Source organism: Onychostoma macrolepis, chromosome 08, assembly GCF_012432095.1.
Source record: "Onychostoma macrolepis isolate SWU-2019 chromosome 08, ASM1243209v1, whole genome shotgun sequence".
Classification (NCBI taxonomy): domain Eukaryota; kingdom Metazoa; phylum Chordata; class Actinopteri; order Cypriniformes; family Cyprinidae; genus Onychostoma; species Onychostoma macrolepis.
In genome coordinates, this window is record NC_081162.1 from 23,036,840 (window position 1) to 23,053,656 (window position 16,817).

The following is a 16,817-nucleotide window of genomic DNA, read 5'->3' on the forward strand; positions in this document are numbered from 1 at the left end:
TATCCAAATATTAAAACTCAACATTATGCCACTCCCATACCTAAAACACATGATTTAGGCTACAGTCATGGCTTATGTGTTATACTTGAAAATCACTAGTACTCATAAGGGCCTTCCCTCACAAAACTCATAATCTAGCACAGTTTTATCATTAGCAGAATGTAAAATATTTCAATACACACATTTCAGTCAATTACAATTCATGCAATATGTCAAATGTTTAAACCGCGGGGAAAAAACAACACGCGGCAAGAGTTCACAAGCAGCCAGATTCCGCGGGAAAACACTTGGCGGACCGCGCGCTTCTCCTCCGATACACAAGGGGGCGCTGGTGCTCGTATGTCATTCAATTCAACCAGAATAGAAGCAGCGCGTGAAGCGTGTGTTTGTAAAGGATGGCAGGACCAGCTTCAGTCGCTGGTGATGTTTTTGTCGATGCTCTGCCTTATTTCGACCAGGGTTATGATGCTCCAGGGGTCAGAGAAGCCGTAAGTAGACTTAATATGTCTTTTTGTGCGTTCTGTCTCCTTAAAACGACGATAAATAATAAATATTTGACCAGTTTCCGCTATGCGACTGCATCTACTTCTGGTTCTCAAATGAGACAGTTTAGTTGTTTAATTATCTTACGTTTCTGTTTTAAGTACGCTGTAGTATTACATTTATCTTTATTAGTGAGAAAGAAATTATAGTCGAATCGTTTTGAATCAATTTTAGGCAGCTGCTTTGGTGGAGGAAGAGACGAGACGATACAGACCAACCAAGAACTACTTGAGCTACCTTGCCACACCAGATTTCTCTGCTTTTGAGGTACAAGAAAAAGACCCGTTCTGCTACTACTTCACTATAATCAACATGTTCACATAATATTCTTAGTATTATGTTGTTCTCATTAGACAGAGATCATGAGGAATGAGTTTGAGAGACTGGGTGCTCGTCAACCCATGGAGCTGCTCAGTATGAAGAGGTAAGTTTGAGCAGAACTTCTGTTACAGGTGGTCAACTCTAATCTTGTGTTCTGCTTAATGTGACACATTCTAGTTTAAAGAAGGTAGGAAATTAAATTGCAACAAATCTATTGTTTATTGGATCCCCATTAGCTTCCACATAGTGTCAAAGGAAGAACAGGGAGTGTGAGACTTGAGAAAGAGAATGAGCTTTATTGCCAGGTATGTTTACACATACGAGGAATTTATATTGACAGAAGCTCCACAGTGCAATGAAATGACAGCGACAGGACACGAATAATGTACAAAATAGCAAAAACACAATATATAATATAGGCAATTATGTATGTACAGGTATGATATGTGCAAATTTGAAATGTAAATAAGTATGTTTGTTAAGTAAATAATGTATAATAGTGTTGTGTGTTCCACATTTATTGTCAACTGTTCATGAGATGGATAGCCTGAGGGAAGAAACTGTTCCTGTGTCTGGTCGTTCTGGTGCTCAGAGCTCTGTAGCGTCGACCAGACGGCAACAGTTCAAAGAGGGAGTGTGCAGGATGTGAGGCCAGGGGTCCAGAGTGATTTTGCCAGCCCTTTTCCTCACTCTGGATTAGGCATGGGCCGGTATGAGATTCTGACGGTATGATAACCTTAGATAAAAATATCACGGTTTCACGGTATTGCGATTATAGCTCTAAAATGTGTTCTTTTTAAATGTCTGGGTAAAAAACAACAACGTTTTTTCCACTGAACACAAGAAACATATAGAACATTTTGGAATGGTAAACATGTCAGGCTAAATAATTAATATAAATAATTGAATTCTTGTTAATTAAATTACGTGCAGTCACTTAAGTGAGCCTAAACCTGCAGCTCAACAATAATCAGAACATAAATTATTTTCTGCAAAAAAAAAATAAAAATCCTTCTAAATGAAAAAAAATTTGAAAATGCAGTCACTTAACCTAAACCAATAGCTCAATAATCAAAAACATAAATCAAAACAATTTCTGTAAAAAAATAAAAAAAATGCAGTCATTAAACCTGCAGCTCAACAAGGTTTTTGGAGATATGCTCACTTTCTACACATTCATCTTTCAGTCCAAGTCATGAGCGGTGAGGTACAAAGATGTGTGCACATACACATAAGGAGAGCGCGCGATTGTGTCTCTCTCACACACACACATACGGTCTCTCTCCGTATAATACTCAAACAGTGGCAAAGACACCTGAGAGCCAGAAGTTTGTTTCTCTTTTAAATGACGTGATTTTGAACAGATGTAAACAATGGCAGGAGGCTTAAAATTATAGACGTGATACCAGCTAAATTTATTGTACCAAATCGCAGAAACGTAGTACTTTAGTCTGCTATTCCCCGCTCTGTGAAGTAATGTGAGGGAGGAAACTAGTTGACGTTAGCTAGTTAATTAGGTATGTTATCTGCCTCGGTAGCAAGCCAAATAGTATTTATTTCGACACTGAAACAACCGGCGAATGGGTCTCTGTCTTGATTGAGGGTGAAAGAGGGAGAAATGAAGACGACACAGATATGATTGGTCTACGTTACCCGAGAAATTCCCATACAGCAGACTTCGCCTTTTTCGACGGGGGAAAAAGTTCCAGGGATTCACCTCATGCGGCCATCATCCTACACACAGGTGACTCTCACTGACCGCTGTCCGGAGGAGGAGGGGTCGTGTGACTCTTACGCTCTTCACTGCTCACAACTGAGGGAGTCCGGCACTTTCCGTCTTTGACGACACATAAAAACTGCGCATACCGCAGGAACGGTATAACAGAAAATTTTAGTGGTTTTGAAACCGTGAATTTTCCAAACCGCGGTATACCTTGAAACCGGTTATCGTCCCATGCCTACTCTGGATAAGTACAGTTCTTGGAGAGTGTGGAGGGTTGTACCAATGATTCGCTCAGCAGTCCGGACTACCCTCTGTAGTCTTCTTAGGTCAGATTTGGTAGCTGAGCTGAACCAGACAGTTATTGAAGTGAAGAGGACGGATTCAGTGATTGCGGAGTAGAACCGTTTCAGCAGCTCCTGTGGCAGGTTGAAGTTCCTCAGCTGCCGAAGGAAGTACAACCTCTGCTGGGCCTTTTTCACAATGGACTCAATGTGATTGTCCCACTTCAGGTCCTGAGAAATTGTGGTGCCCAGGAATCTGAATGACTCCTAGAGCAGGGGTGTTTCTCCTGAAGTCCACGATCTCCACAGTTTTGAGCGTGTTCAGCTCCAGGTTGTTAAGACTGGACCAGACAGCCAGCTGCTCAACCTCTTGTCTGTAAGCAGACTCGTCACCGTTCTGAATGAGGCCTATGACTGTGGTGTCCTCTGCAAACTTCAGGAGCTTGACAGAGGGGTCTTTAGATGTGCAGTCGTTTGTGTAGAGGGAGAAGAGCAGCGGGGAGAGGACACAACCCTGGGGGGCACCAGTGTTTGAATACTTAAATACCTTATGGAAATGTATACAGTTGTAAATGTAATTTAACCAGCACCAACAGCCATGATAACTTTCGGTGCATATCACTAACATTAGCCCGAAATGGATAACTAAGCACTAGCCTGGCTTCTCTGTTCTGAACCAACTGAAGTTCTTTTTTTTTTTTAAGGTGATTTTCAGATGAACTTGACCATACCATTGGGCAGTACTCAAGATGCGATAAAACTAATGCCTGCACCACATCTTTCAAAACTAAAGATGGAATAAATGCAGAACGCTTCCTATCTAAAGGCGTCTTTGGGAGGAAAAGCTGCAGTAATATTAATAGCTTGTAGCAGCCTATTTCCCAGTGAAGTATTACAATACTGAATGATGCATTTATATAGAGCTTTGTGTATCGCTCTACACCCAAAGCGCTTTACAATCGTGTGTGTGTATTATGATCATAATTATGATGATAAAATATAAATACGTTTGCAGTACAGCTAAAATAACTGGAAGTGAATGGATAAGAGATTCATTCAAGGTACATCTTTTTATCAGTTCTTGAGAATCAAACTTATGATCTTGGCATTGCTAGTGCCATGCTCTACCTTTTGAGCTACAGGAAGGCCTAAATTACTTGGTATGAGCTAGTTTCGAGTTTACATCTTTATCTTAAAGTGAGTTGTTTGCTATTAAATCTACCATCTTGTGCTTGTCTTCTTAGATATGAGCTTCCTGCTCCATCTTCTGGGCAGAAAAATGACATCACAGCATGGCAGGACTGTGTCAATAACTCTATGGCCCAGCTGGAGCATCAGGCAGTGCGCATTGAAAACCTCGAGCTCATGGCTCAGTATGGAGCTAATGCATGGAAGGTGTCTAATGAGTAAGTGAACAGACCATTCAAGATCTAAATCTTTATCAAGAAACTCTGTGTGTTGATGTAGAGAAATAGTTCACCAAAAAATTAAATTGTACTCACCCTCAGGCCATCCAAGATGTAGACGAGTTTGTCTCTTCATTGAAACGGATTTGAGAAATTTAGCATTGCATCACTAGCTCGCCAATGCATTGAATGGGTGCCGTCAGAATGAGAGTCCAAACGGCTAATAAAAACATCACAATAACCCACATGGCTCCAGTCCATCAATTAACATCTTGAAGTGAAAAGCTGTGTATTTGTAATAAATCCATCAAGGCGTTTTAACGTTAAACAGCTTGTAAACTGTGCTTGATCTGTACATATTACTTTACCAATTCAGTTTGTGACATTTTCACTGAAGAAAGCAATATTATGGATAGAGGTAGTGCTGTCAAGCGATTAATCACATCCAAAATAAGTTTTTGTTTGCAAAATATGTGTGTGTGTACTGTGTATATTTATTATGTGTACATATAAATACACACACACACAGTATATATTTTGGAAATATTTTCGTGTGTGTATATATACTGATAAAAACATCACAATCCACACAACTCCAGCCCATCAATTAACCTCTTGTGAACTGAAAAGCTGCATCTTTGTAAGAAACAAATCCATCATTAAGATTTTAACTACACACAATTGCTTCCAGCTAAAACGTGTCCTCTATCTAGTGCTGTCAAATGATTCACATCCAAAATAAGTTTGTTTACAAAATATATGTGTGTGTGTGTACGGTGTATTTATTGTGTACATATAAATACACACACATACAGTATATATTTTGGACATATTTGCATGTGTTTACATGCATATATATATATATATATATATATATATATATATATATGTATGTATATATACGTATATATATATACGTATATATAAACCTGTATTTTTCTTAAAATATATATATATATTTCTCCAAATCTGTTCACACAAAGAAACAAACTCCTCTACATCTTGGATGGCCTGAGGGTGAGTAGATATTCAGCAAATGTTCATTTTTGGGTGAACTATTCCTTTAATATAGGACCTACTTTTTATTACATTATTTAAGGGGTTAATGTCAGTTTTGAAAAATGGTGAACACTATTTTTGGGGTCATGACTAAAAAGCTTAGAGGATTAAAATGCTATTTAATTCCTTGATGCAATATAAATAGAAAATATAAACAATTGTGATTTTCTATTTGTGAATTTTATGTTGATCATAATTGGTTGTCTCTTCTGTGAAACAGTAACTTGGCCTTAATGATTGAAAATGCACAAAAGGAACTGCAGAAAGCTAGGTGGGTAACTTGTAGGTCAATTCGATTTTCTTTACATATGCGTGTTGTATATTGTGGTTGTGCACAAACTATTTAACTAGCTTTTTAAAATTAATCTTAAATATTTCTATTCTCCTTTCAGAAAGCAGATTCAGGACCTGAACTGGCAGCGCAAAAATGATCAGCTGGCTGGTGGAGCCAAACTACGAGAACTTGAGTCAAAGTCAGTTTCTATATGAAAACCATTTCCAGAAATTGTCTTGAGTTAAATTCAATTAGTTTACTCAGCTCTGATGGAATCGTTTCTGCTTATTTTTTCACAGCTGGGTGTCTCTCGTTAGTAAGAACTATGAGATTGAACGAGCCATCATTCAGCTGGAGAACGAAGTGGCACAGATGAAACAGCAACAGGGTGATGAGAACAAAGAGAATATTCGACAGGACTTTTAAATGATGAAAGCAGTTCAACACCAACTGTCAGACTTTGCTAAAGCAAAGGATCACTAAATTGTGACGTTGTGTTTCTTGTTTTGTTCTGTTTTCGTGACGAACAGAAAAAAATAGTCTTTGTAAAACACAAATGAGCAATAGTGTTGTAGTGCAAACAGAGGGTAAGCTCGTGTGTAGTTCATGATTTTGCACCAAAATTAAACACGATGTCCATTTCGATTCTGGAAATCAGTGACTCACATTTGTTTACTGTATACATAAAGTAGTTAATGTGGGTGTGTTGACATTTATAACAATTTTATGTATGTACGATTACCTGGTGGACATTTAGTTCATCTTAATTTTTATGTTCTACTCTATTTGTAATATTTTTTAAAAATATACAATAAAATGGTGAAATGACTTGCATTGTTCAGTTTCTCAGTTAAGACTCCACCAATGTGTCTGGAAATGGAAAATATAAATGATCTAAGAACATCACAGGCTAAATTCCACACTTATATATTTTTTTCTTCTCAATCACTTTTTAATTCCTGTCTCATGCCATTCCTGTTGATATTCTACGTGAACAAACTAGAAACCGATACCTGTATTGGACAGTAGTATAGACTTTTAAGAAAATATTGCATTCTTTTGTATGAATTTGAACATTTAATGTTTGTGTGAGTTACTTAAACTTTGATCAAAGTAAAGTTCAAAGTAACTTGAAGTTTTGAACTTTTGTATTAAATTTTGACATGCCACAGTGGTTAGTTACTTGCAATTAGTGGTCTGTTTGTGAGTCTTGAGGTATTTTAAATATCTTGCTTAATTGGGTGCTTTTTCTTTGATCTCCCAAAATAGTGCACACTGCTCATTAACTTGAATCGATTCCAATGCAACATGGTTGGTTACGAAGAAATCTAATTCCTTGATCTTCCTCCCCATCACACTTATACAATATTTTCATATTCCATGCTTCTTCAGAATCTAAGTAAACTTTTGATACTGAAGTTGTATTGTGAAGGCTGTTTAAAAAAAAAAAGATCCTACTGTATATGTTTGTAAAATGGGATTTTATTATTTAGCATTAAAAATGTGCGCATATCATGTTAGCGTGTTTTTATTTTATTTTTATTTTTAACCCTTTCTGCTGTTTTTAAAGCGCACGCTTCTTCTTTTCATCAGCAAAAGCCACGTGATCTCAACATATCCGCCCCCATGAGGCGACCCGCTCCATGTGATATAGAAGAGCGTTTATTTGGTTACTGGTGTATAACTGGAGACTATCTCGTGTGAATCATCGAGTAAACATTTCTCAAAAGTGCAATTCAATTATTTATGTGTATAACGTATTAATGAGTGCAGCTTTAACATGCACAAAAATAGTCAAAGACGCAATTAGTCGCCCACAAACAGCTTACTTTCGCAAAAGAGCAGTGAAAGAGAAACATCAGCTGGAGTTATTAATAAGAATGAAGATTAGTGTGGCATTTATTATAATGAGTTTGTGTGACGCTTTTGATTAACAAAAGTCTGATCATTTGCAGATAATGTAATAAATTGTGGCTTTAAAATATAATATTAAAATGTAAATTTAAAGAATAAAAAGATTGTATTGCAGTTCCAATGTTAATTTACGTATATTCATTTATTTACAGCGTTATATAATGTTTTTTATTTATTTATTTTATAATTTACAATATACGTACTTTTAAAAAAACTTTTTATTTTTTTAAATCTGTATTTCTCTGTGACGAACATGAGAGCGACGGCATGACGTCACACCCCTCGGATTTTCTGAGCGCGTCGAACGTCAGGCGGTTCAAAGAGGAGCAAAGATGGCGGACAACAAAGGCCAAGATTGTACGGAGAGCTCCGCAAATATGGAGGTAGAGGCTTCGGGAACAGAAGATAACGGAGACGGCGGCTCAAAGGACCCAGACGCGGTGATTTTAATCGACTCGGAGGCGAAAGAAGGAGCAGACGAGGTCAAGTCTCAAGAGACCGTTCCCCAAGCGCTGACGACATCCAGCAGCGGCGGCGGCGACGGCGGAGCGACAGACGGAACCCCAAATACCGAGAGCACCGAGCAACCGCCGCCGTCCTCCTCCTCCTCAGCGGACAGCACCGCCGCTGGCGCATCACCCGCTCTCATTAACGAGATGTCGCCTCCTCCACCAGCATCCTCAACCTCCTCCTCTTCAACCCCTGCCGCCCCGCTAAACCTACTGGATACGTGCGCTGTGTGTAAACAGAGTCTCCAGAACCGCGACTGTGAACCCAAACTCCTGCCCTGCCTGCACTCCTTCTGCCTCAAGTGCATCCCGCAGCCGGAGCGAAAGATCACCATCCCGGTGCAAGGGCCCCATGGACAGGACACTCGAATTGGTAAGTTAGGAAAAGGGAAGTTAGTTAGCTTCGCCAGTTCTGTCCCCAACTATCCAGAAACCATCCATTGCTCAACAGTTTAGACATGATGACATGCAGTCAGTCACATACATGTGAGATCACCAGCTTGGGTTTGGTGTTTAACACATACAGTTACGGATTGTAATATTCTATACAGGGTAGCTTTCAGAACTTATTGGTTAACTAAGGTTTAGCAGGTCATGTGAAGTTAATTAATTACTAGCAGCATATTCTCTGTGTGCCTATGGATGCTGTAACCAGGGGTTTTCAATCTTTTAGATGCCTTCGACTCCCAAATATGCGCAAAGGACCCCTATCCTAAAATCTTTACGCATATAGACCTAATTTATACCATGGTAAAGAGAAGCGGCTATTTGCACTAAGTGTAAATAGCGATAGATGTTATTTACAGTAAGTGAAAATAGCATATTTTCAGCGATAGACGCTATTTACACTAAGTCCAAATAGCGGTAGATTCTATTTACACTATGTAAAAATAGCAGGATTTTCTGCTATTTATTGCAAATGGTGGTAAAATATTATTTGGAACATTTTTACTTTCTATGAAGTAACAATAACAAATTTTTACCCATACTCACCATAGTACTGCACCCTTAGATAGCTATTCATTCATTCATTTTTTTTGCATTATTTATTGAATAAATTAGGCCTAATTTGGTTAAACCTTGTTTTTTACATTCTTTCTTGCAATGTACTACTAATTAATTCTTTGTTACAATTTATATTGTTGCAATAATTATATATATATATATATATATATATATATATATATATATATATATATATATACTCTTGGAAATCTTGGATGTTATTGTTTTTGTCGTTGCAAAATGTAAATTGTTATTGCACCGCTGTATATATAAAGTTAAATATTTGTATATCCAACTTTATTCACATACATGCAGTACACCCACGTAAAGCTATATGCTTTAATGCAAATCTAAACTGCTCGATTGTTTATATCATCACAATCTAAACTATAATAATTGGCCAGCTCTAATCTGTTAAATGTGTCTATAAGGCACGATGTTATAAATGTTAACGTCATGATTTTCTGTAAAGCTGCTTTGAAACGCTGTGCATTGTTTAAAACAGTATACAAATAAAATTGACTCGACGACACCAGTAAGCCGTTTGAAAACCCCTGCACTAACCAACCATTACATACTAATGATAGATTGCCCAATTAACTAACCTTTCAAAATAGTCAGCCTTGTCTAAAGTTGATTAATTTGATTTAAATAGGATGCAGTGATGTTGCAGCCTCATGACTGCCAAATGATGTGACGGGTGTCAATCTGAGTGATAGGCGTTTTTTTTTTGCAGCAACCAGATTTGATTGTCTTTTCTCAGTGGACAATCTCAGACAGTTGCTGTTCTAGTTTATGAGACATATGGCCCTGATGTTTTGACACATTGTTGTCTGTGTACTGATGATCGGATTTGGTGCTGCCAGAATGTTTGTGCCATAGGAGCCACCTAATGTGGTTAACGCACAAGGTAACTGAGGATGTGATAATGCAGGGGTAATGAGGATGTGTATAAATGCAGGGGTCATGGCCTGTGACCTTAGCTCATGTTGTCATTCATTCACAATGGTTTTCTTTGACAATGCACACTGTGTCATCCACAAATGCTGCATTTTTTGCTTGTAAATGTGGCTAGAGGCAATGCTGTGGTGGTCGATTTGTGATGCATGGCTTAGTTTTAGCATGGTTTGTTGGAGCGTTATCACTGTATTGTGTCATTATTGGTGCAGTGGAGGTATGAAATGGTCAGCCTGACTTTTTGGTCGAGCACTTGCTTTGCTGTTGACTCCTAAGTGCAGTGTATTATTCATTATGCTTGCGTTTCTTGTAATAAGTTAGCGCCGTGCATTGTAGTTAATAATAGATGAACTCTGCATTAGCTGCTGCATGTAAAGCTATTTTCATTTTTTGTGTTTATTCATCCATATGAGGGATCACTGATGTATATTTATAAGCCCAACGACTTTTATCTTTAAATTCTTCACTTCACTAAGTGGTCTCTTCACTGTTATTACTGAATGCGGTCAGATCAATATGATCATATCGGATCAGTGCTCATTACACTGCAGAATATTTTGTCAGTGTATCAGATTGAATAGTTCATTCCACTGAACAGAAGTATTAAAATTGAGGACAGGTTCAGTGTATGATACAAAAATGTAATGATTTGTACAAAAATAATTTTTTTGTATCATTAGGTTTGTTTGCTTTAATTGAATAGCCTACACTGGGTGTTGCATAGGGCTGGACGATAATTCGATAACGATAATTATCGCGATATCATTTTCCTTGATAAAACAATATGAAGTGTTCGATAAATGTTCGATATAATGTTTGCGCCAAAAGTGGAACGAAACCGTGCGACTCATTTGAATCGTGCCACACTGGACCGTTTATCCACTCGGATCAAATTTCAAACTGCTCCGCGAGCTCGGAGCTCACTAGAGTAGATGCGTTTAATCAGTCACGCAAGTGCTAAGCAGCGCTGTGAGATCCAGTGTGAAGCATGGTATTGTGGCAGAAATGTGGGATATTCACATTGAATTTTATTACAGGAGTAATGGTATATATAATTGTATGTATGTGTGGTTAAGCTATAGCATATGTGCATTTATACTGAATGTTTTTAGACTACTGTTTTTCATACAAATAGGCTACCTAAAAACCATATAGTTATATTTTTACCATGGTATTGGTGGTTTAAATTTAAATTATTTAAATGTATGCTACCGTGGGAGACCAATGTTTAATTTAAAAAATAAGAATAATAATAATAAATTTAACCGTATAAAACTGAGGTTGCTACAATTTTTACAGATGCTACTGATTTTGATAATGAACAGAAATTTACCTCTGCATCCTAACTCAAGCTACTATCAAATGTGCATTTCTAAGAGACAAAAAAGTGAGATTATTATTATTATTATTAATATTATCAGGCAACCCAAACCTGTTTCTCGATTTGAAACAATATCACTCATTAGAACATGAAGAAAATAAGAAATACATATTTCTATTTAGATATTTATTTAAGGAAAATTAATGGTCTGGTTTCTACAACTTTCACTTTGGAGCAAAAATCTGGCTTTAAACTTGAAAGAAATAAAGATTTGACATTTAGTGTGATAATTATTGATATCGACTGATATGGTTTTGGGCCATATCGCTCAGCCCTAGTGTCACATAACATTTTTAATGCATTACAGACATGAATCCCATGTTTTGATGATCCCATGATTGATTAGACATAGCCTGAACTATTATCTTACTTAAGATTCCCAATTTAGTGGTCTTTGCCATCTTTAATGAATCTGAAAATGAAAATCCTACATGAATCCTAAATGAAATTTTTTTTGCACATTTTGGAATATCACTTATGGAAATGCCAAGATTCGCATAAATCCTAAAAATGCACATAACTGAGTAGGATAAACTTTTTGTCCGATAAGAAAAAAATGTGCATAAAGTACAATGGAAACACATTTACCGAATAAATTCCACCATGCACATCAAAAAGTCATGTGACTTTGGGATAACTTGACTAACCAGTGGACCGATCTCGTTGCACAGCATCTGAAATGTTGTTTTGGTCATTCTGAAATGTCTGAGCAAAGCCTGTTATCAGTCATCAGTATTTCTGTATAATTGTCTTACATGACTTACATTGCATTCCCAAACAGCAGGCATCCACCTCTGAAAGCAATGACAGCATTTGTGTTTCATCTGCTCACTCTGAGGCACAAGTAATTAATCATATATGAAAATTATTATATTAAGTGGCTTCTCCTACTTTTCTTGGTGATACTTAGTCCCAGTTTATTAGGAAGGGAAGATTTTGTTCTCTTTGACTTGCTGGGAGGAAATAGTGCTTTTATTCTCAAATGTTTAATGCGATATTCCAGTTTTGCGCATAATTTAAATTTGAGTCTTTGGATGGAAACATAACTAATGTCAGATTTGGGACATACTCTGTTGAATTTATATTCAATTCGTTGTTTTTATATATTAACTAATTTTAATAGGCAAAAACAAGTTAAAAAAAATCCTCAGGCTTTTTTTTTTATTGCTAATTATTTCATCAAGCTCAGTCATTCAGTCCTGTTAACTGTTTTTTTTAAATATTTTTCTTATAAATAGAATAAGTAGATAGAACGAGAGAATAGATAGAGCTAGTGTTAGAGGGTCAAGTTATTACAGTAATTAAAAAGAAAACAAGGAGATATGACAGAAAAAGAATATAGAATGCTAGTGTTAGTAGGTCAAGTTTTATTTTGTTTCAAAATAAATAAAAAGAAAATTAGTAGATGGAATAGAAATAGAATAGAGAGATATTTAGGATTATTGTACAATGTTTTTTGCAACCTTCGCTTTTTAATTGTATACTTTTTTTTTTTTTCTTTTTTTAAAGTCATGGCTTAAACTGTTAATTTCTGAAACGTTGATAAGGATGCAAAAATAAAAAATGTGAGAAAATAAAATATCAACTCATAATATTTAATTTGATGGTCTAAAGTGGATGATCAACATTTTCTGAAGCTTAAGAATTTCAGAAAAATTAAATGTTATCATTCTGTAGTATTTTTTTATTTTCAATTTTTCCTTTTTTTTTTTTGGGTGTATAAATGATGCCCTAAACTTGAGCTATATTATTTGGTAGTTTACTCATCATTTATTTGGATCAGTAATTTAAGGGTTCCTTCACTTGCCAGGTTTGTTTTGGGCTTGTCGTAGACGTTTAATTAAAGTTCAGGGGGAGGTAACTCAGAGTTTACCAGCGTGACTCATCACAGTAACTGACTGAGAAAACGCCGTGACACACACTTTGCTGCTTGTATAATCTCAACAAGCACTTTGTTGTACTCAAGTATGTTGTCCAACTACAGTTGTCAAACTGTTATTCTCAGCTTGACTGTAGCCGTCTGCTCTGTTTGTAGGGCTGTCGCGGTTAAGGAATTTCCCTTGCGGTAATTTTGAGTGGCTCAATAGCGCGGTATGCGGTATTACCGCGCAAAGATATATATATATATATATATATATATATATATATAATCTGTGTGTGTATGTGTTACGATGTAAGGAGGTCATATTCAGAAACCAATAAAACCGAAACTAAATCGCGTTGAAACAGGAAGTGAAGTAAACAGAAGAGAATGACAAAATAACGGTCCACATAACAAAACTTAAACCTGACAATAAGATCATTAGTATATTGTTAGCCTATATATATATATAACAGTTAGTTCTGATCCTCGAATCTGACTGACAAGATACTTTTTCTGTTGATATTTCACCTGCGTGTTCTAGACGGCTGTCAGTCAGTGCAGCTTCATTGTTTCGCCTCAAGGTGGCGGCAAAAGACTGTCTTTGAGTGAGTCTTTAAACCGTTCATTCAACTACACGTTCAAAAGCGCTGATTCATTCAGAGATTTGTAATGAAACACGCTGTTTAAATCATTTTAACTTTGAGCGCCACTTTTAAAGGCTCAGCTGACCAGCAGAGCGTCGATGCTAAGACAGATTTCGCTTTCCTTGGACAGGACAACCTGTTTTCACAAATGACTCGGCCTGAAGGACAGACGCAGGGAATCGCACGCGATCAGTCGGTCTCTCTCTCATTCGCTGTCTGTTTAGGCTTGTTAAGTGCAAATTTACTGAGCTTCTGTGCAAATCAGCATGATACACATTGTTATCATTACTAATATTCAGTACACATGCACGAAGTGTAAAACAAGAAGGGCGTAACCTTACGAAAAAGAAAACACTGAAATATCGCGGTTGTTGCATTCCTTTGCGGTTATGCTCATCAATAGTGCGGTATTGCGATATTCGTTATCGCGACAGCCCTGTCTGTTTGCTTTGCTTTCAGATAGTTCGTGGAGACTTTCCTTGGTGTCCAGAGCAAATAAATCCTTCTAAAGAAATGTAAACACCAGCAACCCATTTTTGTCAAAAAACACCATGTTTATGAAATTTAGCAGCTCACAACTAGCCAAAATTTCTATAATGTGCTCTAGTTCGTTAGTACTATCATATGAATGTTGTGAATTTTGCTAGATTGAGTTTTAACAAATCAGTTGTTATCTACTTAAAAATGTAACATCGAACAATCGCCAATTTTGATCTCAAACATAATTTAAGTGTATCATAATATTAAAAAGAGTGGTTCATAACCCTTGGTTTTGAATAATAAGGCATTCTGATTGCATTCCAGGGCTCTGCATATGAATAGATGTGCCTCAGGCAATGCATCACTGCCTCCAGTTAATATCAGTACAGAGTAACTCAGCTGTTAGTTGCACTGTGTTTCAGTGCAGTGTGTCTCCAGCTGCTCTCACCAGCCAATCATCAGCGGGGTTTTGCAGCTGGGTGCTTAGGGGAAACCGGCTGAAAGCAGTATGAGCCAGTGCAAACTGGCTCAACCCGGTTTGGACTGGTTCTAGCTGTAGCTTTGTGGGGGGATTGATGGGCTGCCAGGGAAAAGAGGTGGGGGGTGTTGCATGTGATGGATGGGGGAGGGACATGTCCAATCACTCAATATGTTTTCAAATTAAATTAGGATAGAATTAAATTAGTTTTATGAATAGATCATTATTTGTGGTGAAATGCTGCTGCAAGACGCACACAAAGAGCTGACTCTTAGTTATTGCAGCGGATGGTGATAATGGGTAATAAAATTTCATGAATTATTGATTAATCAAAATCCCTTTTTGGATTTTAAATGCATAAGAAGTCGGCATTACTGTGTATGTCGTATGCACTCTCAGTAAAAAATTCAGCGTTCCCTATAGGAAGATTTATGCGTGTGTGTATTCACTAGAGAAAAACCTCTTGAAGCCTATGAATTTGTATCTTTTAATCTTAGGTTGCATGATTTATTGATTAAAAAAAAAAAGTCACCAGTTTACTTGTTGATTGGTCAGTCCAATCACATTGCTGTTCACCACTTCAAATCTTTTTTTTTTCTTTCTTGTTTTCGTTGAAAATACTTTTTTCATGATTTTCTAGTTGTAAAAGCTTTTCCGTAGCAATTAGAGAGGTCATTATGGTCAGCTACTCTACTAAGCCAAGTGGTTTCATTTGGTTGCACTCTGTTTAGTTGTTTCCAAATGCCAGAATGTATCTTAAATAAACATATCTGATTTGGGGTCAGGTGAACGTGAAACCAGGACCTCCTAAACACTGAAAAGTCAATTCAGAGAACCCACCATTTAAAAAATATATATATATTATATTTGGAATAGAACCTGAAAAACTCTTGGACCAACATGATTTACACTTATATTATGAACCAAGCCATTGTTTACAATTTAATTTAATTTAATTTAATTTAATTTAATTTAATTTAATTTAATTTAATTTAATTTAATTTAATTTTCATCTTTTTTTTTCTTTCTTTGTTTTCCTGTAATAGCAGTTTTTGTCTAGGGATTCAAACGAGGACTGTTTAAAAATAGTTGCATGACTCTCCTTTATAGTATACAAGGGTGAAGCACTCTTCTGTTTGTTTCCAGACTTTTCTAACTCTGTGTTGTTTTTTCTTTGTTCCTTTTTCATGTTTTTGTGCAGTGAACGTCATGCGTTGCATGGTGTGCCATCAGGAGTACAAACAGATTGACATGGTGGACAATTACTTTGTCAAGGACACTTCAGAGGCCACAAGCACATCAGTGGAGAACTCTACACAGGTCAGCATCAGATTTTAGTAGAGTGTAACAGCTGCATCTGTTAAAAAATCTTGACATCAGTCCTGAAATGGGTTTTAAATAAAAATGTTGCGTTAGTCAAATTAAAAAAAAAAAAAATTGAAATTAAAGCAAGTATACCATAAATGTATTTTAGAAAGTCATTTTTTTTCATTGAACTAAAATTGCTTTTAAATCAAATTGAAAACCAATTAATCAATTGGTATTCACACCCCTAGCTTAAACTTTGCTTTATTAGCTTGCATGCCATCATTCATCAATTTTTGAGTTTTAAGTCAATAAATCAGTCCTCTGGTCATTATTTTAAGAGATGTCATCATTTATTTGCTCTGTAACAGGTTTGCACCAGCTGTGAAGATAATGCCAGTGCCATTGGATTCTGCGTTGAATGTGGGGAGTGGCTTTGTAAAACCTGCATTGAAGCACATCAACGGGTCAAATTCACTAAGGACCATAAAATACGCAAAAAAGAGGAAGTATCTTCTGGTATGTGTTATGAGCTAATTCATGTTCAATTGCTTATATTTGCTAGGCAATTGTGATATGATTGTTTTCGTTACGCTCAAACATTCAGCTTTGCTTTAGTGGTCTTGTTGTAGTTTGGATTTTTCAGCAACGCTATGGAGTATCTGTTCTGCAC

The 16,817-nt window shown here is 36.7% G+C and overlaps 2 protein-coding genes across 2 annotated transcripts in view; both read left to right on the forward strand.

Annotated features, from left to right (window-relative positions):
- Positions 1-330: 330 nt before the first annotated feature.
- Positions 331-6,435, forward strand: bcas2 (BCAS2 pre-mRNA processing factor). Its single transcript, XM_058785925.1, has 7 exons — positions 331-488; positions 718-810; positions 897-967; positions 4,113-4,274; positions 5,554-5,604; positions 5,726-5,806; positions 5,907-6,435. The coding sequence occupies exons 1-7, from the start codon at positions 396-398 to the stop codon at positions 6,031-6,033; spliced, it is 678 nt and encodes a 225-aa protein (XP_058641908.1). The 5' UTR covers positions 331-395; the 3' UTR covers positions 6,034-6,435.
- Positions 6,436-7,795: 1,360 nt separating this feature from the next.
- trim33 (tripartite motif containing 33) overlaps positions 7,796-16,817 on the forward strand; it is a 28,991-nt gene continuing 19,969 nt past the window's right edge. Inside the window, exons 1-3 of the mRNA XM_058784730.1 lie at positions 7,796-8,403; positions 16,041-16,159; positions 16,516-16,663. Of these exons, the coding sequence (XP_058640713.1) occupies positions 7,854-8,403; positions 16,041-16,159; positions 16,516-16,663 (817 nt within the window). The 5' untranslated portion in view covers positions 7,796-7,853. The remainder of the gene's footprint in view (positions 8,404-16,040; positions 16,160-16,515; positions 16,664-16,817) is intronic.